Below are 27627 nucleotides of genomic sequence, written 5' to 3'. Positions count from 1 at the left end.
CTTTGGCATTTAGCCAGAAAAATCCTCAAAGAGGACAGTTACATTTGATGGCGGTGCACTGGGCCACAGCTGTCTCTGGGCATGTTCTGTTAGCTCCAATGCAAGTTTTAAACAAAATTTCAACCAACATTTAAAAATCAGAACCTTTCACATAAATCTTCGTTTCTGGCTTTCCTTGGCAGAAAAAAATCAGAAGTTATACAACAGTGGGCCCAGTTTACTGTGCATATGCAGCTGGCTGGAGCTGAGCTCATAAAATTCTGGCTCACTAAGGTGATGTCCCCACCACATCATCTCCCCAGTGCCAAGTTCAAGGATCAGCTTCTAGTCAGCCCCTTCCTGCATGTCAGTCACTCACTTCCTGCACTGTTTTCCTTACAGCAGAGAGTAATTTTCCTTGTACATTCTTAACTAAAGGTTAAAAAATAAATGAGGGCAGAATGTATTTAAAGAACAATGAAAGGGAGCACACATCCTTGTGGAGGGAAGAATCCCCCATCTGCTCAATAAACAATCAGCTGGCTCGGCCTGATTGAGGTTCTTGCTGGCCCTTGGGAATAGCCACACTGTCCGTTCTTGCTTCAGAGGGGCAGTTGGTTGAGAGATCCATTGATTCCAAAGGTAATAAGGGGCCAAGGACTTCCGTATTCGCTTCTTGGGTTGAAAGATCCATTGATTCCAAAGGTAATAAGGGGCCAAGGACTTCCATATTCGCTTCTTGGGTTGAAAGATCCATTAATTCCAAAGGTAATAAGGGCCAAGGACTTCCGTATTCGCTTCTTGGGTTGAGAGATCCATTGATTCCAAAGGTAATAAGGGGCCAAGGACTTCCATATTCGCTTCTTGGGTTGAAAGATCCATTGATTCCAAAGGTAATAAGGGGCCAAGGACTTCCGTATTCGCTTCTTGGGGTGGCTGCGAGGGTCAAAAGAAAGCTCAGAGGCAGGACCTGCCCTAAGGAAGGTTGGACACATGGCAGCTCCTACTTCAGTGTCACATCTGCTAACATGGAGGGGGCAGTGGGCTTCCACCAGCTCCAGGGACTCCTCTCATGCTGAGGTCAGGGACCAGACAAAAAGATCGAGGCCTTCAGAAAACAGCCCAGTGACTCTCCTTGCACACACTTGTACTTACTCATGGTGGTCGCTGAAGCTCTGAAGAAGCCTCAAAAACTGTATCTTCAAGGTGATGTCCTGAAACACACACAGCCTCAATGTTAAAACCACAGTCACGAGGCTCCAAAATAAAACAAGCAGACAGTCCGGGGAGAGCCCGCTTCTGACACTCCGGTCCTCACGCACATGAGGACTCTGCTTTAGTTAGAAAACTATCTGTTCACTTCCACATCTGATCAATAGCAGATTCAGCTAATGTGGCCCCCTTCCTGCTAAAAACATGCCAGCACACTCAATAAAAAATAAGGCTGAGGATAGTGGCTTACAACACCTGTAATCCCAGCACTTTGGGAGGCTGAGGTGGGCAGGCTGCTTGAGGTCGGGAGCTTGAGATCAGCCTGGGCAACATGGCAAACCCTGTCTCTACTAAAAATACAAAAATCAGCCAGGCGTGGTTACCGTGCCTATAATTCCGGCTACTTGGGAGGCTGAGGTGGGAGAATCAGTTGAACCTGGGAAGCAGAGGTTGCAGTAAGCAGAGAGTGCACCATTGACTGCATGCCAGCCTGGGTGATAAAGACTCTGTCTCAAAAAACAAAAACAAACAACCCCCCGCCCACCAACAAAAACAGGTGTGGGGAGGAGGTGGGAAAGTCCACAGCAATCAAAAATGAAGAAAGGACTGAGGAGTTTGGAGTAGTGAGCCAAGGAACTGATACTCAGCAACTGTGGGCAGTGGTGAGCTGGAGACAAGACTAAGGCTTGGGTTCTAATGCCCAGCAGGGACCAGACAGGGTCTCATGTCCCTGCAAGGCCTGGGGAACAAGTATACTTGGTGAGAGAAGGGTTAGAAAGGCCTGACCCACCAGCCCAGGGAGCTGGCAAAGAAGTCTGATCCACCAGCCCAGGGAGCTGGCAAAGAAGCCTGGCTCTGCCAGGGTGCTGCTGGCAGGTGAAGGGGGCCTCCCAAGAGCAGCAAAAACCCTGGGCCCATACTACTAGGGCAGTAGGGCCAAGACAATAAATATGAAAACTGGCTGTGGGACAGCTGTACCCCTGACATACCTGGCAGACAAAAGCAAAAGTGCCCTGTAGAAATGCCTCCCGGGCTAAGGCTACACAGGTGCCCATGGGGAAAACTAGCCCCACTGAAGGCGGCCTCTCCACAGACATTACAGAACACGAGGCAGCACTCCACCCTGAGGTCTGAAGACCCAAACAAAAGCATTAGTACCCCATGAGCAATCGAAAGAGACCTTAAGAAAAGCATTTTAAAAATGATTAAAGACAGAATATGCAACAGAAGAAAGACATTAACATCATGGCCAAGCAGTTTCTGAATTGAGCCAGACAGAACATCTAGAAATACAAAATATATTTGCTTGAAATTAAAAACTCAAATGATAAAGTAGAAGCCAGGTCACTGAGGGAAGTCCGCAGGGTGCAGTGAAGAGATCAGGGGTCCCCATGGCAATGGGCTCTGATGGCTGTGCGGCACTTTTAGGTCCAGAGCACTTTCCTTCTCATGCTGGTAGGCAGGCTGCCCACTAGCCTGGGAGGCCAGTAGGGGAAAGAGTATTATCCTCTTTTCCCAAGAAAACAGAGGCTCAGAGATTCAGTGATTCATTCAAGCTCTTCCAACAAGCCTTCCAATGCACAGTTCAGAGCTCTCTCAAGGGGACTGTGACAGACACAAGGTAAAGGAGAGTTCTTGGGCTCAAAAAAGCAAAGCATCCAAAACCCATTTTTTGTGTGTGAGACAGAGTCTCGCTCTGTCACTCAGGCTGGAGTGCAGTGGGTTGACCGCAGCTCACTGCAAACTCCACCCCTCAGGTTCAAGGGATTCTCCCACTTCAGCCTCCCAAGTAGCTGGGACTACAGGCATGTGCCACCACACCAGGATAATTTTTGTATTTTTAGTAGAGATGGGGTTTCACCATGTTGGTCAAGCTGGTCTTTAACTCCTGACCTCAAGTGATCTGCTCACCTCAGCCTCTCAAAGTCCTGGGATTACAGGTGTAAGCCACTACACCTGGCCCCAAAGCCCTTTTTTGATGGGGACCATTGGTGGAGCATGGTCCTATAGGTGGCTAAAAATTACAAGAGGATAAAACAGTAAATAAAGAAAAGCATGCTGGTAGCTCATGTATAGTGGGCAGTCCCCTGCCTGCAGTGAAATGAGATCTCCATCACAGAGATGTACAGGGGGAAGCTGGCTAGAGGGCCCCAGGGAGGAACTTTTTTTTTTCCTTTTTTTTTGGAGGCACAGTCTCACTCTGCTGCCCAGGCTGGAGTGCAGTGGTGGGATCCTAGCTCACTGCAACCTCCACCTCCTGGGCTCAAGCAATTCTGGTGCCTCAGCTTCCTGAAGAGTTGGGATTACAGGCACCCAACACCACACTGGCTAGTTTTTATATTTTCAGTGAGAGACGCAAGTGTCTCTTACACTAGTGAGACGACGTTTCCCCATGCTGGCCAGGCTGGCCTCGAACTCTTGACCTCAAGTGATCTGCCTGCTTTGGCTTCCCAAAGTGCTGAGATTACAGGCGTGAGTTACTGCGCCCAGCCCAGGAACATCTTAAAAGGGATTTCTGTACAGGTTAGGGTGGGGAGTGGGGCTCACTCAGATCCTACTCCAAGGTACCTTCCAATTAGGGGACTATAAAATATGACTTTTAGTTTCTGCTCTACTCCCAAAGGAAAAGAGGTCAAAGGGTCAGCAGAAGGTCTTGAAACAACTACTCCAGCAAGTGAGGCCTCATGTGTCCCCAGGGATCTCCTGCTTACCGGGCTACAGTCACAGTTCTGGTTGTGACCATGAAGGACAAGGGAAGATGCTGAATGCTTCCTCCAAATCAGCTTGTCAAACAAATTATTGAGTCCAGGGATCAGCTTGAACTCTGCAATCATTCTGTGAACCTGGATGGAATAGGAAGGGAAAAGTATGAAGACAAATGTGCTTGAAAGATCTAGCAAAACCTCGTGCTCAGATAACAATAATCAGGACGAAAGCAACCATCAGTAGGGGTGCCACGGTTTGAAGAAAACATCTATCTATCCCACCACACACACTTTTAACGTTGCTCATTAATGTTCACAATAATCCTACAAGTCATAATATAAGGCAGGTCCTAACATAGGAGCTTGAGTTTGGGATTTAGATAGTCCTGCATGAGATTCAAGAGTCCTAGGTTTGACTCTTAGCTTTACCATGTGCAAACTTTGTAACCTTAAACAAATTCCTTAAGATTTGTCTCCTCATATTAACTTGAAAATGTCCCTGATGTTTTGCACTAGGATACATTTCAGCTGAAAGATACAATGATTAAAAAGTAAAACTCTTAAAATCTAGAAAGATCTCTGCAAAAAATTTAAAAAAATGATTTAAGAGTTGGAAAAGCCTTTCTAAAGGATTATACTCAAACCTAGAAGCTCAAAAAGAAGCTTGTTGACATCAACCACCCAAACCTTTTAAAATTCTGCACAGCAAAACTAAAAATAAGCAAAATCACGAGCCAAATATGACAAACACAGAACTTACACTGGCAATTCATGCCACAGGCAAAGAAATTCCTCTATAAGTAGTCCTACAAACTTCTCTGATTTTTTCACCCTTTCAGACTGGCAAAGATAACAAAACTTTTTAAGACTGTGTTGGTGACCTGGGCATCAAGAACATTCACATGCTGTTGGTGGGAGGGCACATTGGTACCACCTGCACAGGGAAGATGATTTGGCAGTATCTCTAAAATTGTAGATCCACAATCCCTTTAACGAGCAATTCCACTTGAGGAATTTATTCTCAGACAGATCTGTATAAATACTAAATAGCATATATTCACAACGCCACTCACTACAACATTATTCGTAATACCCCAAAACAGACATAACCTACACTTCCATCAGGGGGATTAATGAAATAAATTATGGTATGCCGCTCAATGGAATACAAGGCACCAGTAAAAAAAAAAATCAAAGTGTTTTTTCACATTGTGAACTAAACAACCGCCAAGAGATAGTATTGGGAAAGCAAGTGTGTTTATGCTACATTACTGATCACGTGAAAAAAAAAAAGAGGAATATAATTTGCCTCTGTAAGCATAAAATGTCTCTAGAATGATACACTAATAACTGGTAAAACGATCTGCTTCATGGAACCATTAGAATGTCAAGGTTCAGAGGGGAGAGAGGCTTCACTGATACTAATTCATATCTTTTAAAACAAACTACAGGAGTGATTTCCTTATTAAAATATGTTTATATAACAGAAAGCTATTACTAGCCCTTCTTGGGTCTGTAATAAGGATCAAGTCAGAAACAGACGCAAAGCTCAGCACACAGCACCAGTGCTCCATTATCGCCATTTTACAAGGGGGAGGAGAAGTTCAGTAAGACCAGCCTGGGCAAGGTCAGTGACTGCAACAGCACCTAACTCAGAGAAGTCTGCAGGACTGCTTATAGAGGAATTTCTTTCCCTGTGGCATGAATTGCCAATGTGCGTTCTGTGTTTGTCATATTTGGCTTGTGACTTTGCTGATCCTAAGTATTCCCCTTTCTAGCCCACTACAGGTATGCATTTATCTTGGGAGACCAGAACCTGACAAAGACAACCCTGGTAGCCTCCATTCCCATGGACCTCTTCTTTCAACATATTAGGTTGGTGTAGAAGTAACTGCAGTTTCTGCCATTGAAAGTAATGGAGGTGACTATTCTCTTCCTAATGGAAATCACAGCCTCTGGCCAGTGTTAGACAAGTAAGCAGCCCAGAATCTGTTAGTCTGAGGCTGATGTAAAATGACACCTGCTCTGCCACTCAGGCCTTTACTAAAACCCAGCCTGTCTATAGGGGAGGGACAGCGGGGGGGGGGGGGGGGGGAGAGGTGGGGAGAGATGCCAGATACAGGTGAAGGGGAGGAAGGCAGCAAATCACACTGCCATGTGTGTACCTATGCAACTATCTGGCATGTTCTTCACATGTACCCCAAAACCTAAAATGCAATTAAAAAAAAGAAAAACCCAGCCTGGGTCTATCTTGCCCTGCTTAACTAGGGGTGGGGAAGTATGACTGGCATCTATGGTGTTCATCAAGCCCTCTGCCTTCCGGTCTCACTCCAAAGAGCCCTAAGCCAGGCCTAGGTCACACAGCTATAAAACGTTGCTGCAATGGTCCAAAAATCTCATCCAGTGCAATTTCCTCACTGCACAGACTAGAAACCCAGCTTAAAGAGATTAGGGGTGAGTCACAAGCTGGGAAGAGAAGGGTCTTCTGAGGCAGACTTGGACTTGACCCTGGGTCTTCTAAAGTCCAGGCTAGTGCCTGGGTTTGAGGTTTCTATTACATTATTTCCCTTTTCTCTTGACAATACCAGCTTCTTGGCTGGGTATGGTGGCTCATACCTATACTCCCAGCACACTGGGTGGCCAAGGCGGGCAGATTATCTGAGCTCAGGAGTTTGAAACTAGCCTGGGCAAACCCTGTCTCTACTAAAAATACAAAAAATTAGCCAGGCATGGTGGAGGGTGCCTGTAATCCCACCTACTTGGAGGGCTGCGGCAAGAGGATCACTTGAGCCCGGGAGGCAGAGGTTGCAGTGAGCTGAGATCGTGCCACTGCACCACTCCAGCCTAGGTGGTAAAGCAAGACTGTCTCAGAAAAAAAATATATCAGCTTCTTCACCTGTAAAATTTTAAGACAAATTTTACTTGCAGAATGCATTATTCCTACTCTCAGGTCCAGTCCCATAGCCTGCTCTATAGCGGGACGCTGGGCAGGTAGGCAAGATGAAACACCACTCTTCCTGAGGTGGCAGAGGGTAAGAGCTCAGGCTTTGCAGTCAGCCAGTCTGGGGTTCACAAGATCGCTCTGTGACCCTAAGCAACATTCTTTGAGCCCGAGTGACCCTGAGCAACATTCTTTCAGGCCAAGTCCCTTGACAGAAAAGACATGGGGGACAATGGAGCTGTTGAAAAGGCTCAATGAAGTAATGTGAAAGCTAATCAGGCACTAAAAGAAACGACTGCTACATGGCTGATTTTCATTAGCACCAGAGGGATGAAACGTGACAGCATTTGGGGAGACTCTCCAGTCTTGAGATTTCAACTTGGCCAAGAATGGTCAGAGAACTTGGCCCAACTGCTCATTAACAAGAAGGCCACTGTAAGGAGGAAGGCTTCTGTGAGGTCTGGCCAAGGAAACCCTTTCCCTTGCTACCCAGTGTAGGCAGGTTCTGGGAACCTGGGTCCTCATGGTGCCCAGCACAACAGAAGAAACTCAGAAAAGGCTGACTGTGCAAATGAGAACATGCTGGTGAAAAAGTGGTTTTCAGGGGGCAGGATTTCAAGGTCACTAATGGTCCCTTCCCAAGAAAGCAGCACTGTAATCATACAGTTTAACTCCAGACTGCAACAACTCACAGCAACTTGGCAACAAGAAGGCTCCGGGAATAGGGAACTGCTGTGAGAGGGCAGAAAGAGGAGGCAGGGCAGCAGAGTTTAAATCCTGGCTCTATCCAGGCCTGTCCCCCGAGAGCACAGCCTCTTTTGCCCCAGCTTTCTCAAGAATCAAGTGTGGGGACACGGACTCACCAACTCACCACCTGTTGTGTAACTTACTAAATGCCTGAACATTCAAATATAAGTAACTGTGAAAGTACTTCGAAAAAATAACAGCACTCAACACACAGAAGCTGTCCCTACAATTATTTCAAATATAAGTAACTGTGAAAGTGCCCCCCAAAAGTAACAGCACTCAACACACAGAAGCTGTCCCTACAATTATTTCAAATATAAGTAACTGTGAAAGTGCCCCCCAAAAGTAACAGCACTCAACGCATAAAAGCGGTCCCTACAATGAATATTTTTTATAAAAAACATGCCCTGTATTAAAGGAAGGGACACGAATGCTGTGGCTAACAGTGTGGGATCTCATTCAGTGTCCTGTTTTAAATATAACCATATGTTGAGGACTCCCAAAGTGACACCTCCAGCCCTGCCATTAGAGACACCCCGAATCTACCTTGTGCAAAACGGAACTCCCCATCTTCCTCCCTAAGCCTGCTTTTCCACCGCTTACCTGAAAGCCTTGACCATCTCAACACATGGCAAATCCATTCTCTCACTTGCTTGGGCAAAAAAACCTTGGGAGTCACCCTTAACTCCTTTCCTCACTCTTATGTTCACATCCAAACCATCAGCAAATCCTATCTTTTAAAACATATCCAGAATGCAAGCATCTTCCACCAGTCCCACCAACAAACTGCTGGTCCTAGCTGCTATCATCTCTTGGTCCTATTATGAGAGCCCCTAATGGTTGCCCTATTCCCTTCCTTGCTGTTTCCAGTCTTTCCCAGAGCAGTCAGAGAGATGATTTCACACTTCACTCAGAGAAAAAAACAGTCTTTAAAATGGCCTCTGGCAGCTTGACGTGATCTGGCACCTGCAAGCCCTCAGCCCTCCTTTCCCCTGGTTGCTTGCTCCAGGCTGCCCCCTAGCTGCCTCACTGTTCCACGGACTACGCACACTCCTCCCCAGGGCACTGCCCCTTCCCATCTGGTAGGCTCCTTCCTCCTCTTCTGGACATTTTCATCCTTACTTGTAAAATGCAGGTAACTGCACCTCTGTCACCCAGACTTGTGATAGTCCAGTGTCTGACTCAGAAAGGTGTGGAAGGACTGCTGAGCCCCCAGCCTCTCCTCCCTGAGATGCCTCATTTCCCCGCTAGGAGAAGGAAGGGCGTAGCATGCAGAAAAAGGCTACTTTTCAACAGCCTTGGGCAGGAGGGCCACACTCTTCCAGGCCTTTCTCCCACTGTAGGTTATGGCCCTTCCTCCCCCATCTTGGAACTACTTCAAGGCTCAGGGAAGCCCTGCACATCTGGAGCCCCTGTACTTGCCCAGTTTTCATAAGCAGACAGAGCTCTGGGCTCTGTCCCACCACCTTGAACCCACAGGGGGTTGGCAAGGCTCCAGCACATCCACAGGCCCAGTCTTGCCAGTCTTGCCAGTCTTGAACCCTTCAGTCTTCACATCACAAAGGCAAGCTGCCTGCTCCTGCCTGAGCACCAACGAGTACTGCCTCTAGACATGCTCCACACAGTAAGGCACAGTGGAAAGACTCCAGTTCTGCCATCAGCCTGGTTTTCCTTATGAGTAGAACAGGAGGAATACCCCTATGATTTGCCAGGCTAGAGTGAAAGCCATTCCACAGAAGGCCCAGTGGAGCACTGGACATAACATGAGCACCCAGGTAGCACCTACTCCCCGTGTCCTGAGACCTTGGAGAGGGGCCCACCTGGTTTCGCTGACGCCCCATCAGCAGCACGCAGAGGACATAGAGCACTTCCAGTTTGTACATGATCTCATGCATAATCTTCATTGACTGGGGCAGCTGGGTCCTGGCTGACGTGTGAGGCAGGCCATTCTCCTCAGAAGCCCCTGGAGGAGGGAACACAATGGAGGCTGACATAGCCACCGGAGAGAGGATTGAGTCATGGCTTGTGAGGAAACACATTTCTGCCCCTCACACCTGCTCTGAACAGACTTGAGGTAACACAGCCATTCAGCTAGGCCTTGAGCCTGAAACAGTGACTCTGAAAGCTATAAAACTCCCTCCAAACCCCCAGGAGCCAGGCAAGCTCAGAGACTCGGAAAAACAGACTCCACAGTAGTTTTGTCTCATCAACTTTAACATAAAGTAAAGTAAAAATATTCGGACCCAGTAACACAGTAACATGACCCATCCCTCCCTGCTTATCGCCTCCTCCTGCCACCAGCCAGACCTCCCAGAAAGTACCCAGGCAGATGTCTGACAGCAAATTATGTGGAACGCTCTTCGAGAAGCAAATGGCTCTGCTTTCTTGGTTCTTCTGCTGAGATTCCATGAGGGGACATTGCTGAAGCCCAAGAGGGATCCTTTTTGAAGAATCCCCCTCCCCCGACCACCCCATTTTTAAAAAGAACCATCTAAACTTTTCTAAGGTTCAACTTTCTAAAGCAAACGGGGTATCACAACTGACACTATTGATGCAGACGAACAGATTACAGGCAGATTTCCATTTTAATCAATGTCATTACTGCTAACATCAACAGCAACTAAGTAATATTTATGGGACACGTGATATGTGTCAGACTTGCTGGCTTTATAATGTGGTAAATTTGCCTCCTCACTAGGCCTTAGACTGCTCTGTATTACTGCAGCGGACAGCTAGGGTTATAACCTATGAGGATTCAGTGGGAACAAAAGAGAAGCCCGGCATCTGACTCTTAGGAAGCCCCCAGTCACTCCTAGATCCCTATTTATTTAGTTATTTATTTAGAGACGGAGTCTCACTCTGTCACCCAGGCTGGAGTGCAGTGGTGCGACCTCAGCTCTCTGCAACCTCTGCCTCCTGGGTTCAAGCGATTCTCCTGCCTCAGCCTCCCAAATTGCTGGGATTACAGGCACATGCCACCACACCTGGCTAATTTTTCTATTTTTAGTAGAGACGGAATTTCACCATATTGGCCAGGCTGGTCTCAAACTCCTGACCTCAAGTGATCAGCCTGCCTCGGCCTCCCAAAGTGCTGGGATTACAGGTATGAGCTACTGCGCCTGGCCTAGATTCCTATTATATTAAGAGTGCACTGGTCAGAGTCAGGAGAGGCTAGGTGATCTGAGCAGAGTGACTTCCCTTGTTTCCTCATCTTTAAGGTGAAAGGATGAATCAGTAACTGCCAAGGTCCTCTCAAGCTCCTACAGAAACTGTTTCTCTAGCAGCCTTTGCAAAGGCCTCTATGTGGTATAAAGGAGTGGTTATCAGATATATTCAGGTAAGGCTCATACAGAAGACACAGTGATACTCTGCAAAGTATCAAGACAGAAAAACCTAACCTATTCTGGCCAGGTGTGGTGGCTCATGCCTAACGATCCTAGCACCTGGGGAAGTCAAAGTGGGTGGACTGCTTGAGCCCAGGAGTTTGAGACCAGCTGGACAACAGTGAGACCTCATCTCTACAAAAAACTTTTACAGAGTAGCTGGGCATGGTGGCATGCACCTGTAGCCCCAGCTACTCAAGAGGCAGAGGTGGGAGGAGGACTGCTTGAGCCTGGAAGGTGAAGGTTGCAGTGAACCAACAGAGATCATGATACTACACTCCAGCCTGAGCAACAGAGCCACACCCTGTCTCAAAAAAAAAAAAAAAAAAAAGAGAATCTAACTGATTCTATCCTACAGACTTGGAACTGTTTTTCCCAGCCATGCTAAAATCACAACCCTAGAAGACGACAAGCTGCTGAATGAGACGGACTGAGACACAGCATGGCACAGTAGTTAAGAGCACAGATACTGAAGCCAGACTACTGAATTTGAATACCATTCACTAGCTGGGTGGTCTTCAGTAAATCAGTTGACCTCTCTGTGCTCGGTATCCATCCTCTTTTGCTAAACAGCAATAATGACAACCATACCTACCCCTTAATGCTGTAAGGAGTAGAGGAATATATTGAAGATACCTGGAGCAATGCCCCACACAAGTAAGCAACATATAAACCAAATAGAAGTTAAATTCTCAGAAAACAGTTTTTCTGCTAATGCTTGCTACTTTATTTTCTTCTTTTTGATCTCTAAGCTTTTAATGAGAACTAAAGTGGCAGGAGGCAAAGCCTCAGGAAAAATTTACTGGAGAAATTTTTAATTTAAGAGATTCTATCTATCATATTTATTCTCCTGTACCTTGGGCAGAAAACCAGTTACTCAATTTCCATGTTAGGACTCCTTGGCCCAGCTCCCAGAACAGTTAAGTGTCAACTCATCTGTGAGGTGAACCTGAAGGGCCATCACACAGAACCCTGCCTGTGCCGTGCACTGCTGTGTGACTTTGCGTGCTCGGCACCCTCCGCACCCGGCCCGCGGTGCTCTAGGGAGTCCTGCAGGGAAGGATGTTTATGGAAGCAGTGGGCACAGCGTAAGGCACGCAAGTCCTACTCAGAAATGAATGTCTGGGAAGAAAGAGGCGGGGCAGCCTGACGCCTCTCCAAGTCACCACCAACTTTCACTGCCTGGCTTGCATAGACCTGACAGATTGTCTGGGATAAATATTTTCAAGAAACAGTCTCCAAAGCAAGGGCCAGAGCTTAGCGACAAGGTCAGTCCCAAGGATGAGGATGGGAAAACCAGCCTGTGCTTCCTTCTAAGTCTCTTGGGCTCTACTGTACTGACTAGAGCGGTCACCACTCTGTCTGCACTGCACTCCATCTTCTGTGGCCATGTACACTCACTTTTTTTTAAACAGCTTTGAGCTACAATGTACATACCATGCAATTCATCCATTTAATTAACCATGATACTGTGATTTTTTTTTAGGATAGTTACGGAGTTGCACAGCCATTATCACAGTCAATTTTACAATATCTTCATCACCCCCAAAAAGGAGCCTTGGACTTGTTACCAGTCACTTCGTATTTCCCACCAAACCCCTTTGCTCTAGGCAACCATGAAACTATTTTCCGTCTCTATGCAACTGTCTATTCAGGACACTTCGTATTAATGAACTCATACAATATGTGGTCTTTTGTGACTGCTTCTTTCACCTAGCACAATGTTTTCAAGATTTATCCATGTTGTAGCATGTATCAGTATTCCATTTTTTTATTGCTGAATAATATGCTCTAGTATGAATATATCACATTCTGGCTTGGTACAGTGGCTCATGCCTATAATTCCAGCATTTTGGGAGGCCGAGGTGGGAGGATCATTTGAGCCCAGGAGTTTGAGCCCAGCTTGGGTAACAGCAAGACCTTGTCTCTACCAAAAAAAAAAAAAAAAAAATTAGCTGGGCCTGGTGGCATGCACCTGTGTTTTCAGCTACTCGGGAGGTTGAGGTGGGAGGACAGCTGAGCCTGGAAGGTGGAGGCTGCAATGAGCTGTGATCACATCACTGCACTCTAGCCTGGGCGACAGAGCGAGATTTTGTCTCAAAAAAAATATATATATATATACATACCATATCCTGTTTATTCCTTAATCAGCTGACAGTCATTTGGGTTGTTTCCACAGTTTGGCTATTATGAATATGCCGTGATGAACATTCCTGAGCAAGTTATTGTATAACAGATATTTTCATTTCTCTTGGCTATATTCCTGGGAGTAGGATTCTGGGCTCTAGGACGTAACGGCATGTTTAAGCTTTTGAGGAACTGCTAGACTGTTTCCTAAAGTGGCTTCACTATTTTACCTGCCCAATAATAGTGAATGTGGGTTCTGATTTCTCCGTACTCTCGCCAACCCTTATTATCCACCTTTTTTGATGATAACCATTTTAGTGAGTCTGAAGTAGTATATCACTGTGCGTTTTTCTTGTTTTGTTTTTCCTCTATCAACTAGACTGAAGTGCAGTGGCAGGATCATAGCTCACTGCAGCCTTCGATTCTGGGCCCAAACAATCCTCCCATCTCTCTCCCCCAAGGTGAAGTTGCCAGGACTATGGGCATGTGCCACCATGCCTGGCTAACCAAAAAAAATATTTTTGTAGAAATGAGGTCTCGCTCTGTTGTTCAAGCTGGTCTTGAACAATCCTCCTGCCTCGGCCTCCCAAAGTGTTGGGATTACAGCTGAGAGCCACTGTGCCTGGCCTCACTGTGGTTTTGATTTGCATTTCTCTGACGTTGAACATTTTTCACCTGCTTACTAATTATTTGTATATCTTCTGTGGAGAAACGTCTATTCAGATCCTTTGTCTATATTTTGAAATGGGTTGTCTTTTTATTATTGAGTTATGGGAGTTCTTTTTAAGTTCTAGATACAAATCCCTTCTTAGACGTACGGTTTGCAAAAATGTCCCACTCTGCCTTCCCCACAAAAAATGTTCTTCCATTCTGTGAGTTGTCTTTTCAGTTTCTTGATGGCGTTTTCTGAAGCACAAAATTTAAATTTTGATGAAGTCCAATTTATTATCTCGTTGCTTGTGCTTCAGATGTCATGTGTATGACGTCTCAATTGTCAAATCCAAGGTCATGATGCTTTATCCTTACATTTTCTTCTAAGACTTTTATAGGTTTAGCTCTTACATTTAGGTTTCCGACCCTTTCAGTTTTGTATATGATGTGAGGCAGGTGATCTAACTTCATTCTTTTGCATGCGGACATCAAATGATCCCAGTACTATTTGTTGAAAAGGCTACTGTTTCCGCCACTGAATGGTCTTGGTATCTGTAGATCAGTTGATCATAATAAGCATGAAGGTTTATTTCTGAACTCTCAAAAATATTCCATTGATCACTATGTCTATCCTCAGGCCAGCAGCACCGTGTCTTGCTTGCAGCTTTGTCGTCAGTTTTTGAATCAGAAAGTGAGTTCTCTTAGGTGTTTTGTTTTTTTGAGACAGAGTCTCACTGTCACCCAGGCTGAAGTACAGTGGCACTATCACAGGTTACTGCAGCCTCAAACTCCTGGGTTCAAGCTACCCTCCCACCTCAGCCTCGTGAGTGGCTGGGTCTACAGGTGGGTGCCACCATGCTTGACTTTTTTTCTTTTGGAGACAGAGTATCATCCTGTCACCCAGGCTGGAGTGCAATGGTGTGATCTCGGCTCACTGCAAACTCTTGTCTCCTGGGTTCAAACAATTCTCCTGCCTCAGCCTGCCAAGTAGCAGGTGGCGCACGCCCCCATGCCCAGTTAATGTTTTGTATCTTTAGTAGAGACAGGGTTTCACCATGCTGGTCAGGCTTGTTCTAGGACCTCTGACCTCATGATCTGCCCGCCTCTGCCTCCCAAAGTGCTGGGATTACAGGCGTGAGCCACCATGCCCGGCCCAAATTTTTAAATTTTTTGTAGAGACAGGGGTTTCACTATGTTACCTAGGCTAGTCTCAAACTCCTGAGGCCAAGCAATCCTCCTGCCTCAGCCTCCCAAGTGCTGGGATTACAGGCATGTGCCACTGCACCCAGCCCATTTTTCAAAACTCTTTTTGTTAATCTGAGTCTCCTGCATTTCCATTTGAATTTTAGGATCAGCTAGTCCATTTCTGCAAAGTACTCAGAGATTTCTGATAGGAAATGTGTTGAATCTGTAAGGCCGATCTGTAGATTGGAATGGGAATACTGTTACCTTAACAATATTAATCTTCTGGTTCAAAGACATGGGATGTCTTTACATTTATTTAGCGTTTAATTTCTTTCAATGATGTTTTGGAATTTTCTGAGTCTAAGTTTTACACTTCTTAAGTTCGTATGTATTTTATTTTTTGATGCTATTGTAAATAAAACTGTTTTCTTAATTTCGTTTTTGGTTTGTTGACTGCTAGGTATGGAAATACTACTCATTTTTTTAATATTAGCCTTGTATTCTGAACCTTTGTCGAATCTGTTTATTAGTTTATTGATTTTTATGGGTTCTTCAGGTTTTTCTACATGTAAGATAATCCCATCTGTGAATAGTTTCACTACTTTTCTCATTTGCGTGCCTTTAATTCCTTTTTCTCTCCTAACTGCCCTAGCCAGAACCTCCAATACCATGCTGAAGAGAAGTGGCAAGGGCACTGCCACTTCCAGATACGATCAGGAGCTCGCTTTGTTCCTGATTTTAGCGGGAGAAGCTTTCAATTTTTTGCCATTAGGTGTCATGTTAGCCGTGGGTTTTTTGGTAAAAACGCCCTTGAACAGGCTGAGGAAGTTACCTTTTGAGTTTTTGTTTCTACTATGAAGGGGTGTTGGATTTTGTCAAATGCTTTTCTGCGTCTATTCAAATGATGATGTGATTTTTGTCCTTTATTCTATTAATATGGTATATTACATAAGCTGATTTTCAAATGTTGAACCAAACTTGCATAAATCCATTTGGTCATGGTATACAATCCTTGTATGTTGTTGTAGTTGGTGTGCTAGTATTTTGTTGAGGACTTTTGCACCTATAATCATCAGAGATACCAGTCTTGTGATGTCTTTGTCTGGTTTTGGTATCATAATAATACAACCTCAAAGAATAAGTTAGGAACTGTTCCTTCCTCCTTTATTTTATATTCGAGTCTGGAAAGTACTGGTGTTAATTCTTCTTGAAACATTTGGTAGAATTAACCAGTGAAGCTGTGTGGGCCAGGACTTTTCTTTATGGGCACTTTTTCATTATTTATTCAATCTTGTTGTTACACTTCTCTCAGATTTTCTATTTCTTCCTGAGTTAGCTGCAGTAGTCTGTGTCTTTCTTTGAACTTACCCACTGCATCTAGGTGAATTTATAGGCATACGTTGTTTAAAGTATTCCCTTAGAGTCCTTTTACTTTCCTAAGGTTGGTTGTAATGTACCTTCTTTCAGTTCTAATTTAGTAATTTGAGCCTTTCTTTTTTGGTCAGTGTGGCTAAAAGTTTGTCAACTTTGTTGATCTTTTTAAAAATCACCTTTAAAAAAATTGCCTTTGGTTTTGTAGATTTTCTCTACTGTTTTTCTATTCTCTATCTCACCAGTTTTCACTCTAACCCTGTTACTTCCTTTTCACCTTGTTTGAGATGTTTGTTCTTTTTCCAATGACTTAAGGTAGAAGTTTAGGCAATTTAGATTTCTGGAAAAATGTAGAGATTTATAGCTCTAAAGTTCCCTCTAAGCATGCTTTAGCTGCATCCCATAAGTTTGATATATAGTGTCATTTTCATTTGTCTCAAAGTATTTTTCTTTTTTCTGAAATGGAATCTTGCTTTGTCACACAGGCTGGAGTGTGATCTCGGCTCACAGCAGTAGATATGCAGTTCCTATCTACTGCTGAATCTTACTAGTAAATTTTTCATTTTGATTATTATACTACTCTTATTTTTGTTTTTTAGTTTTTTTTTTTTTTTTTTTTTTTTTGAGATAAAGTCACCCAGGCGCAACTGCAGTGGCACAATCTCAGCACACTATGACCCCCACCTCCCAGGTTCAAGTGATTCTCATGCCTCAGCCACCCAAGTAGCTGGGATTATAGGTATGCACCACCACGCCCAGCTAATTTTTGAATTTTTAATACAGATGGAGTTTTGCCATGTTGGCCTGGCTGGTCTTGAATTCCTGGCCTCAAGTGATCCACCCGCCTCAGCCTCCCAAAGTGCTGGGATTACAGGCATGACCCACCATACCTGGCCTGATTTACACTTCCAACTCCAGAACTTCCACTGGGCTCTTTTTAAATACTTCCAATCTTTTTATTGTTATTCTCTATTTAATGACACACTATCAAATAGTCCTTCGTCAAGCAGCTTTAGTTCTTTGATCACATTTTTAAAGGCTGCTTTGTTAAATCTGGTATCTGGACCCTTTCACAGGCAATTTCTGTCTGTGAAATTTTTCTTGTGTATAGCTTGCTTTTTCTTGTGTATAGGTTACACTTTCCTGTTTTTTGAGTCTCTATTTTTGTTAAAAACTGGACATTTTAGACTGGACGAGGTGGCTCACACCTGTAATCCTAGCACTTTGGGAGGCCGAGGTGGGTGGATTGCCTGAGCTCAGGAGTTCAATACCAGCCTGGGCAACTCGGTGAAACCCTATCTCTACTAAAATACAAAAAAATTAGCCAGGCGTGGCAGCGTGCACCTGTAATCCAGCTACTCGGGAGGCTGAGACAGGAGAATCGCTTGAACCTCGGAGGCAGAGGTTGCAGTGAGCTGAGATTGCACCACTGCACTCCAGTCTGGGCGACAGAACAAGACTGTCTCCAAAAAAAAAAGGGGGGGACATTTTAGGTAATACACCGTCGCAACTCTGCATGCTGATTCCCTTCAGGGCTTGTTATTGTTATCTGCTTATTTATTAGTTTAATAACTTGGCTAGGCTATTTTAATAAAGTCTCTTTCCCCAAAAGACTGGTTAAGGTTTTGATGTTGTGCCTCAGAGAGTACAATCCTGGGCATGTACAGAGTCTCCCTGGGATGACATTCAGCCAGGCTTTGACTGGCTCTTCCATGATATCTCTGTTACGCTTTCTGCCTCTTCTGGTATCACATCCAACTGTTAGGCTCTACTAGCTGCAGACTGAATCCTTGACTGTTTTCGACAATGCCCTGGAGTATAAACTGCTCCAAAGTCTAATTCAATTAAACTCAGGAAGGGATAATTTTTGAAACTGAGCTTTGTTCTAACATTAGGAGAGTTCTTCTCAGTTGTCTCTTTCCCTGGTTCTCTGGTGAACTAGCTGGCCTGTGGATCACCCTGTTCTTAATTAAGAAGAGGTACCTGACTGGGTGCAGTGGCTCACACCTATAATCCTAGCACTCTGGGAGGCAAAGGCAGGTGAATCTGTCTCTATTCAAAAAAAAGAGAAAATATAAAAAATAAAAGAGTGAAAAAAAAAGAGGTATCTGTCTCTTCATTTACTTATCATCTCCTTAGGCATGAACTTCCCTAGACCCTGTTCTTAACCGCCTCTCTCTCTGGGCATATTCTTGGAACAGGGTCAGTAGTCTCTAGTCTTCTGGGCTTGCCTCTCCCAGTGTAAAACCTCTGTACATCATCAAGCTACAGCAAAGATGACAGAGCCATAGTATTCTTAGCCTGAAGTATGTGGGACAGAGCTTCCATACTGTCAGTGTGGTATGAAGGTGGGGGGAGGAAGGAAGCCTCTGATCTCTTTGCCATACTCACCGAGAACTTAGCCTCTTTAATTTGGAGCTGGAGGGAATAAGAAAAGTTGGTGGCCTGCCACTCCCCATGAGATACCTATTCCTTGTTTGGGAGCAGAGAATTCCTGGGTTTGTATATTCTGAACCCATCCTGCTGGCCAGAGTCAAATCCTTTAGGGATGGACACCCAACCAAAGATGCGCCAGAGTCCTTCACCAGGAAGCTGGAGCTGAGATTGGGAGTCGTCTTATTTACTAGGCAGTCTTCTGCCTAGTCCCATCAAGGGGACCAGGAAAAGGCAGGGCACCATGAGAGATAAAGACTAAAGAAACGCTGTAGAAAGAAAAAGAGATGAGGAGAGAAGTTTCCAGGTTCCTAAGAATGCTCTGGTTACGTCTCTGAGGCACATCTGTCTCAGGTCTGCAACAAAGCCCTTCTCCCTGAAATCAGATCCACTTTGGGGCGTTCAGTGAGGTTTCTGTAATAAGCTGTCAAAAGAGTCTTAATAGACACAGTCTATAATTGCCTTGAGGAAAATTCTACTTTGAGCAAACCTTGAATTAATCCTCCTTGGAAAGGAGGGCAAGAATGGTCCCAGGGGCCCAAGGAAAAGTTCCTGATCACTCAGGGAGTGATCCTCTCATACCTTGATTGTGTTCTGACTCCTCATTGGCCACTCTCATCAGGGCATCTAGCACCAAGGCATTGTCTAGCCATGTGTACCACTCCTCCAACTCCTGAAGAAAGCTGGCTGTTCCCGTTGACTCTGACACCTTTCGAGTCGCCAGTTTGCAAAGCCGCTCAACAAAGCCAGGGATGCTGAGAAGGGCCGCTGCAAGGAAGAAAACAAGAGAAAATTTTCAACAGAGACGAGCAAAACTACCCCTAAAGCCCTAACAATCTGCATGACAGGAACAATTCTTCCTCTGACGGCAGCTAGTTAAAGCTACTCTTTTAAAATGAAATGCCAAGCCAAGGTAAAATATTAATTATGTTATAGGCATAAGCTCAATTTTTAGCAGATACGGGAAAACCATCTTTTTATCTACTGGGAATAAAATTAGAATATCTTTATGCCTTAAGTTTGTGTGTCTTTGAGCCAAGAGATCAATTTGTGGGAATTTACTCTAAGGAAATAGCCAGTCATATTACATTAGGACATCTGTATAAAGAGGTTCACTAATGTGGTTTTTGTAACAGCAAAAAGGTGAAGATAACTAAATGTTTATCAACAGGTGATTAATTAAGTACAATGATACATTTACGCAATGGAAGACTGCACAGACGCTAAGAATGATGACACACACATCTTTATACAGTGACTCAAAACAGCTGTTAAAATTTACTTGTTAGAGAAAAAGAGTAAATTATTAAACAGTATGGGTTTCATTAAGTTCATTTTCTTCAAAAATTTAAATATTCCCTTCTTTAAAATACACAAATAATGGCTGGGTGCGGTGGCTCACGCCTATAATCCCAGCACTTTGGGAGGCTGAGGTGGGTGGATCACGAGATCAGGAGTTCAAGACCAGCCTGGCCAATATGATGAAACCCTGCCTCTATTAAAAACACACACACACACACACACACACAAAAAAAAATTAGCCAGGCATGGTGGCACATGCCTGTAGCCCCAGCTACTCGGGAGGCTAAGAGAGAAGAATTGCTTGAACCTGGGAGGCAGAGGTTGCAGTGAGCTGAAATCACGCCACTGCACTCCAGCCTGGTGACAGAGCAAGACTCCGTCTCAAAAAAAAAGAAAAAGAAATTCATTTTTTTTGTCCTACAGGGAGATAGCAAAAATAAAAATAAATAAATAAATAAAAAATACACAAATAAGGAACGAAAGCATATATACCAAGGGATTTACTGTGGCTATTCCTAAGCGGGAGAGAATATAAACATTTCTCTTAAAACCACTCATCTACAGTTTCTAATTTTCCTGTAACATTTACTAGCAGGATGAAAGAAGATAAACATTTTTTAAGGTTAAAAAAAGAAACTGAATAATTACCCAATTTTTCTTTCCACCAATCTCATTTTATTCACAATGAGTGAGGTGGAAATTCTGATCAGCACAGAAGAGCATCATAAACTTTGGAGACAGGGAGATCTAGGTTCAAATCCTGACTCCATCATTTAACCTTCTTTAAAATGAGATTAATGCCTATTCATATTTGCTTGTATATCCACTAAATTTCCCTAGAAAGACAGAAAAGAAGCCGACAGCAGTGGCTGCCACCGTAAACAGCCAAAAGATGGAAATAGCCAAAATGCCCATCAGGTGGAAAAGGGAATTAGATCTCTGGGAATAAGAGTGGAATGGAAACTTTTCAATAAATACCTTTTTGAATCTGCAGATTTTTTTGGAACCATGTGATGTTATATATAATTAAAAATTAATAACTAGATATTTCAGTGTATTAGGGGATTACTATGAATTTTTTATATGACAGAGTTATGTTTCTTAAAAGTCATTATCTTGTAGAAATAATGCAATCTATGCAGATGAAATTATATAATGTCTGGGGTTTACTTCAAAATAACCCAAGGTGAAGTAGGGAATAGTGAATGGGAGTAGAGATAAAGTAAAACAGGCTGGCCAGGCGCAGTGGCTCACACCTGTAATCCTAGCACTTTGGGAGGCCAAGGTGGGTGGGTCACTTGAAGCTAGGAGTTTAAGACCAGCCTGGCCAACGTGGCAAACTCCGTCTCTACCAACAATACAAAAATAAGCCAGGCGTGGTAGCGCATGCCTGTAGTCCCAGCTACTCAGGAGGCTGAGGCACGAGAATTGCTTGAACTGGGATGCAGAGGTTGCAGTGAGCTGAGATCACACCACTGTACTCCAGCCTGGACGACACACACACAAAATAAGACAGTGCATCAGCTGAGAATTGTTGAAGCCGAGTGATGAGTAAATGGTATTAGAGGTGTTCTCTCTACTTTTACGTGTATGAATTTTTCCATGATGAAAAATTTTATTTTATTATTTTTCCCTTAAATATTAGATAGCAAGACAGTATATTTACTTATTTTTGAGACAAGGTCTGGCTCTGTTATCCAGGCTGCAGTGCTTGGCACAATCTCAGCTCACTGCACCTTTGCCTCCTGGGCTCAACCCATCTTCCTACTTAAGACTCTCAAGTAGCTAGGATTACAGGCACACACCACCATGCCCAGCTAATTTTTGTTTTTCTTTTGGTAGAGACAGGGATTTGCCATGTTGCCCAGGCTGGCACTGAACTCCTGGGTCCAAGCTATGGCATGCCTCAGCCTCCCAAAGTGCTTGAATTACAGGCGTGAACCACCACACAAGCTATAATAAAAATTTTTAAAGTAAGATTCAAAAGAATACAACATTAAAGGAAATTAAAAAAATAATTTTATTAGCATACACATGACTGTGTATGAAGTAATCAGAATAGGTAAATCCATAGAGGAAAAAGCAGAATGGTGGTTGTCGGCGGTTAGGGAGAAGCAGTAATGGGAAGTAGCTGCTTAATGTGCAAGGGGTTTCCTTTTGGGGTGATGAAAACAAGCAACTAGACAGAGGTGGTAGCCGCACAACACTGTAAAGACACTAAATGCCGCTGAATTGTTCACTTTAAATTGGTTATATTTTATATTATATGATCTCTATCTCCATCAAATAATTACACAGAGATAGATTTCTTTTTTTTTTTTTTGAGACACCATTTTTTTTTTTAACACATCAGCTTGGCAAATACAAAGAAGTTTGAAATTGCTGTGCACTGGGAAGGCTGCAGACAACAGGGTGGGAAGATGAACAAGTTATTTCTTTGGAGGGTTAATTTGTCAACACTTATGAAGTTTCATTAATAGGGGACTGGTTAATTAAAATTATGGTATGCCCATATAATCGAATACTATATAATTACAAAAAGGAATCTCATAATTCTATATGCTGGAATGTAGTGTTTGGCAAGGTAAGTTAAGAAGAGACAGGGTAGTGCTTATTTATATTACTTAGTTACATTACCAACTGTACAAGCAGGAAGCACTCTCTCCTTCCTTCCCTTATCCCATGACTGAGTATGTACAGAATATCTTTGGAGGCACGTTTAAGAAACTGGTAGAAAGTTACTACAGGGAGAGGGACAAACTTTCCGCTGTACATCTGCTGTTCCTTTTTACTTTTTTTTTTTTTTTTTTTTTTTTGGGATGGAGTCTTGCTCTGTCACCCAGACTGGAGAGCAGTGGCGCGATCTCGGATCACTGTGCAACCTCTGCCTCCAGGTTCAAGCAATTCTTCTGCCTCAGCCTCACATGTAGCTGGGGTTGCAGGCACACATCACCACACCCAGCTAATCTTTTGTATCTTTAGTAGAGACAGGATTTCACCATATTGGCCAGGCTGGTCTTGAACTCCTGACCTCATGATCCACCTGCCTCAGCCTCCCAAAGTGCTAGGATTACAGGTGTGGGCCACTGCACCTGGCCTGTACCATTAAAAAAAAAAATCTTAGGTATATATTATTTTTTCTAAAAACAAATAAATAGGCTGGGCATGGTGGCTCATGCCTGTAATCCCAGCATTTTGGGAGGCCGTGGGTGGATCACCTGAGGTTGGGAGTTTGAGATCAGCCTGGCCAACATGGTGAAACCCCATCTCTACTAAAAATACAAAAAAATTAGTTGGGCATGGTGGTGCATGCCTGTAGTCCCAGCTACTTGGGAGGCAGAGGCACGAGAATTGCTTGAACCGGAAGGTGGAGGCTGTAGTAAGCCAAGATTGTGCCACTACACTCCAGCCTGGGCAACACAGCCAGACTCTATCCCCACCCCTCCCCCCCCACAAAAAAAAAGAAATAAAAAGAATTTGTATTCTACATGAAAATCTTCACGTGGCTGGATTCTTATTCTTAAACTTCTTTTCTCCAGCGAAAAGAGCTCCTGTTGCCTGAACTGCTCCTCTCAGGACAGTATGTAGGAGCTAGTCTTTCCCGCTCCAGCACATTGAACACACTCCTCCAGAGGTGATGTGCCCAGCACTCAGCCTTCTAAGTCGGACTTTCCATCTGAGATTCTTGAGCTGTTTTGAGTCACTCATCTCTTGAGAAGCTGATGAAAGATACAGACCTTCTCCTGAGAAAAAAATTCACTGGACCAATCATACCTAGCAACTCATATACAATCTCATGGGCTGGCATCCCTGCATCATACAGTCCTTGTAATTCTCATACTTTATCAGTACCTACCATCCCTTGTTGGTTAATGTTAAACTGACAACTAAATCACTCACAAGTCCTGAGAATTTCTGCAGAAGCAGGCTCTTCTCTCCCCTCGTTTTTGAAACATCAGTATTTCCCACACACTCCTGTAGTTTCCCTTAGTGCTTTAGGCCCTGCTTTCCAGCTTCATGTGTTGCATAAATTAGTCCCTCTCAGCTAAGTGTCACTTATAAACTGACAATTATCTAGCCTATAGCTTCATTCACATCTCTGCTAAAAATCTTGAATGATGTTACTTTCCCTCAGAAGGAAATCATTTGTTTTCATCTGAATCAACAGAAGGAACAACTGGTAGTTCTGAGAATCTCAAAAAGGACTCAAGTAATGATTTATTTAATAACGAATCTCAAGAAATAACCCTTTATGCTCTTTTCCTGGAGCTCAGATAATTTATGTTAGATAATTACAAGTAAACTATCTGAGCTCCCGGAAGATAGCATAAATCATTATTTTGCTGGGCAAGAAAATGACCTCACAGCCACAGTTTATTAAAAACGAAACAATATCCAAAAGACTATAAATCGTTCTACTATAAGGACACATGTACACGAATGTTCATTGCAGCACTGTTTACAATAGCAAAGACCTGGAATCAACCCAAATGCCCATTGATAATAGACTGGATTGGAAAAATGTGGCACATATACACCATGGAATATTATGCAGCAATCAGAAATGATGAGTTTGTGTCGTTTGTAGGGACATGGATGAATCTGGAGAACATCATCCTCAGCAAACTGACACAAGAACAGAAAATGAAACACCGCATATTCTCACTCATAGGTGGGTGATGAAAAATGAGAACACATGGACACAGAAAGGGGAGAACTAAACACTGGGGTCTATTGGGGGGAAAAGGGGAGGGCCAGTGGGAGGGGGAGGTGGGGAGGGATAGCCTGGGGAGAAATGCCAAATGTGGGTGAAGGGGAGAAGAAAAGCAAAGCACACTGCCATGTGTGTACCTACGCAACTGTCTTGCATGCTCTGCTCTTGTACCCCAAAACCTATAATCCAATAAAAAATTTAAAAAAACGAAACAAAAACTTTTGGCAATATCCTACATATTTCAGCTTTCCATATAGTTATGGACTGCACTCCCCCTCCCAAATTCATGTTGAAGCTCTAGCCCCAAAATGACTGCATTTTGAGACAGGGCCTTTAGGGAGTGTGACGGTTAATTTTAGCTGTCAACTCAACAGGCTTGTGGGATGCCTACAAGGCTGTTGAAGCACCGTTTCTGGGTGTGTCTATGAAGGTGATTCCAGAAGAGATTGGTGTATGGTCTGTGAATTAAGAGAGAAAATCTGCCCTCAATGTGGGCAGGCACCATCCAATTGGCGGGGGAAGCGAGGGGAGGTGATGGAGGAAAACAAAAAGGGATTCTCCCCCTTCTGGATGGGGAAGTTTTTTCCTCCTGCTCTTGGATATAAGACTCCAGGATCTTTGGCCTTCGGTCTCTGAGACCTGCACCAGCAGTCTCTGGGATCCTCCAGCCAGGGGGCTACACCGTTAGCTTTCCTGCTCCTAAGATTTCCGGACTGAGCCATGCTAATGGCTTCTCAGGTACTCCAGCTTGAAGATGGCTTATCTTTTATTTTATTTATTATTTTTGGACACAGAGTTTCACTAATCACCCAGGTTGGAGTGCAATGGCATGATGTTGGCTCACTGCACCCTCCACCTCCTGGGTTCAAGCAATTCTCTTGCCTCAGCCTCCCAAGTAGCTGGGATTACAGGTGTGCACCACCACACCTCGCTGATTTTTGTGTAGATGGCTTATCATGGGACTCCTCCGCCTCTATGATCATGTGAGCCAATTCTCCTAATAAATCCCCTCTCATAAATCCTACTGCTTCTGTCTCTCTGGAGACTGCTGCCTAATACAGGGAGGTAATTAAGGTTAAATGAGGTTATAAGCATGGGGCCCCAAACCCAGAGGACTGGCGTCTTTATCAGAAGAGGAAGAGACACCAGAGATCTCTGTCTCTCCTCACCCACATAGAGGAAAAGTCCTATGTGGATATAATGAAAGGGTGGCCATCTAAAAGCCCACAAGAAAGGCCTCACCAGGAACCAGTCCTGACAGCACCTTGATCTTGGACTTCCAGCCTCCAAAACTGTGAAAAAAATCAATGTCCATTAGTTAAGCCACCTAGTCATGGTTAACTTGTTATGGCAGCTCAAGCTGACTGATACACACACCTGATACAAACGCATTCACTACTGGAGTGCAATTCAACAATGACAACATTCAGAGGGCCAACACTTTCCTCACCCACTCTTGATTTAATTACATCCACCAGCTTGGCCTTCCCAGGGCACTCGAATGGAGAAAAATGTGTGGGTAAGTGAATGGAGCAGAAACCATGGTCAGACTCTGTATAACCTCATGTGCAGAATTACAACATTTAAGCTTTATCCCAAAAGCTACAAGCAGAATCACACACAGACTGTCTACCAGGTTAGTCACACAGGTATGAAAGTGAATCTAGATATTTTAAAAGGACTTTTAAGAAAAACTACCCCCACAAACAGAAACAAAAACCAACTGGGCTTTGGGTTCTCAGTAAAAAAACAAAAACCAAAAGCAAACCTAGCTGACCAGAACAGTTCATTCCCCAAGAGTAACAGGTAATGCTAGTTTTACTTAAGTCAGCTTACAAACAGGCATGTGAAGGCGATCAGTACCAACAGGATCAAAATCATCTGCCAGAATAGATTCCTTAAATGGGAAACTAAAAGATGAAAGTTACTTAGTGCCTCGGCATACACAGGTATTCTGTACAGAACCTTTCTAGCCCACAGTTTCTTCATTATGTGCAATGGGGATACGAATCTCTATTCCACAGGGTGCTTGAAGATTAAATAAAATCACTTCTAGGTAAAGCAGCCCAGTATTTGCCGTATAGCAGGAGCTTAGCTCCTATTTGCCAAAAGGCAAAATACAACCTTTTGTCGATGTATATGAAGGTGTGTACACCAGCTCTGAGGTATAATTTAATTATAATGAAAATCACATATTTTTAAAAAATGTAACTTTACTAAAATGAGAACTCCCCAAAAATCACAAAGAAGGAGTGGGAAGAAAACCATACACAGACCAAGGAAGATCCTGTATCTAGGGAAACAGGAAGAAAAACAAATCTGGAGAGAGAATGACTAATCTGGGGTCAAAGTCCACAAACTTTTCTACCTTTACATATGACTACAACACACAGAATTATATTCCCTAATAATCTACAAAGTACGGTTATGATCACCTCATGTTCCTAACTAAAACTACATATGAACAGAGTGAATAGAAGGCTCGTATTCAGCCTCAGGAGACGGGCTGCTCTGAAGCACTTGGCAACTCTGCAGAGCCAGCCTGGGGAACGAACACAACTAGACTTTAGAAACAACTGTTTTCAGAGCATGATCAGCGCTACCTCTGGATGGTCGTGGTTTTCTACTGCTGCTTTTTAATGACACATTTGCATGATTTTACTTTGCTTATTTGGTGTACCCTAAGGTACACAGTGATAGGTTTTTGTATTAACAATATTTCTAGCCTGTTAATATTGAAAAACTAGCCTTTAAGACAAAAGTTTCAGTTCAAATATGAATTATCTATACTCCTATGGCCAAAACACATATATGCCAGTTTCTCCAAAATCTGTGCAGTCAACATTTTAGATAGAACACAGTTCTTTTGCTGAACAG

The 27627-nt window shown here is 43.8% G+C and overlaps 1 protein-coding gene across 8 annotated transcripts in view; it reads right to left on the bottom strand.

Annotated features, from left to right (window-relative positions):
- The window catches only part of TRPC4AP (transient receptor potential cation channel subfamily C member 4 associated protein), an 80496-nt gene that overhangs the window by 9681 nt on the left and 43188 nt on the right, over window positions 1–27627 (bottom strand). For 4 of the 8 annotated variants that reach the window (XM_008995477.5, XM_035298033.3, XM_008995474.5 and 1 more), the window contains exons 8-11: window positions 19317–19502; window positions 9405–9571; window positions 3903–4034; window positions 1135–1193 (exon numbers count right to left, since the gene is read on the bottom strand). In XM_008995477.5, coding sequence (XP_008993725.4) covers window positions 1135–1193; window positions 3903–4034; window positions 9405–9571; window positions 19317–19502 — 544 coding nt within the window. The remainder of the gene's footprint in view (window positions 1–1134; window positions 1194–3902; window positions 4035–9404; window positions 9572–19316; window positions 19503–27627) is intronic. The other 4 variants (XM_078371059.1, XM_078371060.1, XM_008995475.6 and 1 more) reach the window with 1 other exon arrangement.

Source organism: Callithrix jacchus, chromosome 5 (genome assembly GCF_049354715.1).
Source record: "Callithrix jacchus isolate 240 chromosome 5, calJac240_pri, whole genome shotgun sequence".
Lineage (NCBI taxonomy): Eukaryota > Metazoa > Chordata > Mammalia > Primates > Cebidae > Callithrix > Callithrix jacchus.
This window is presented reverse-complemented; position numbering and strand designations above follow the sequence as displayed.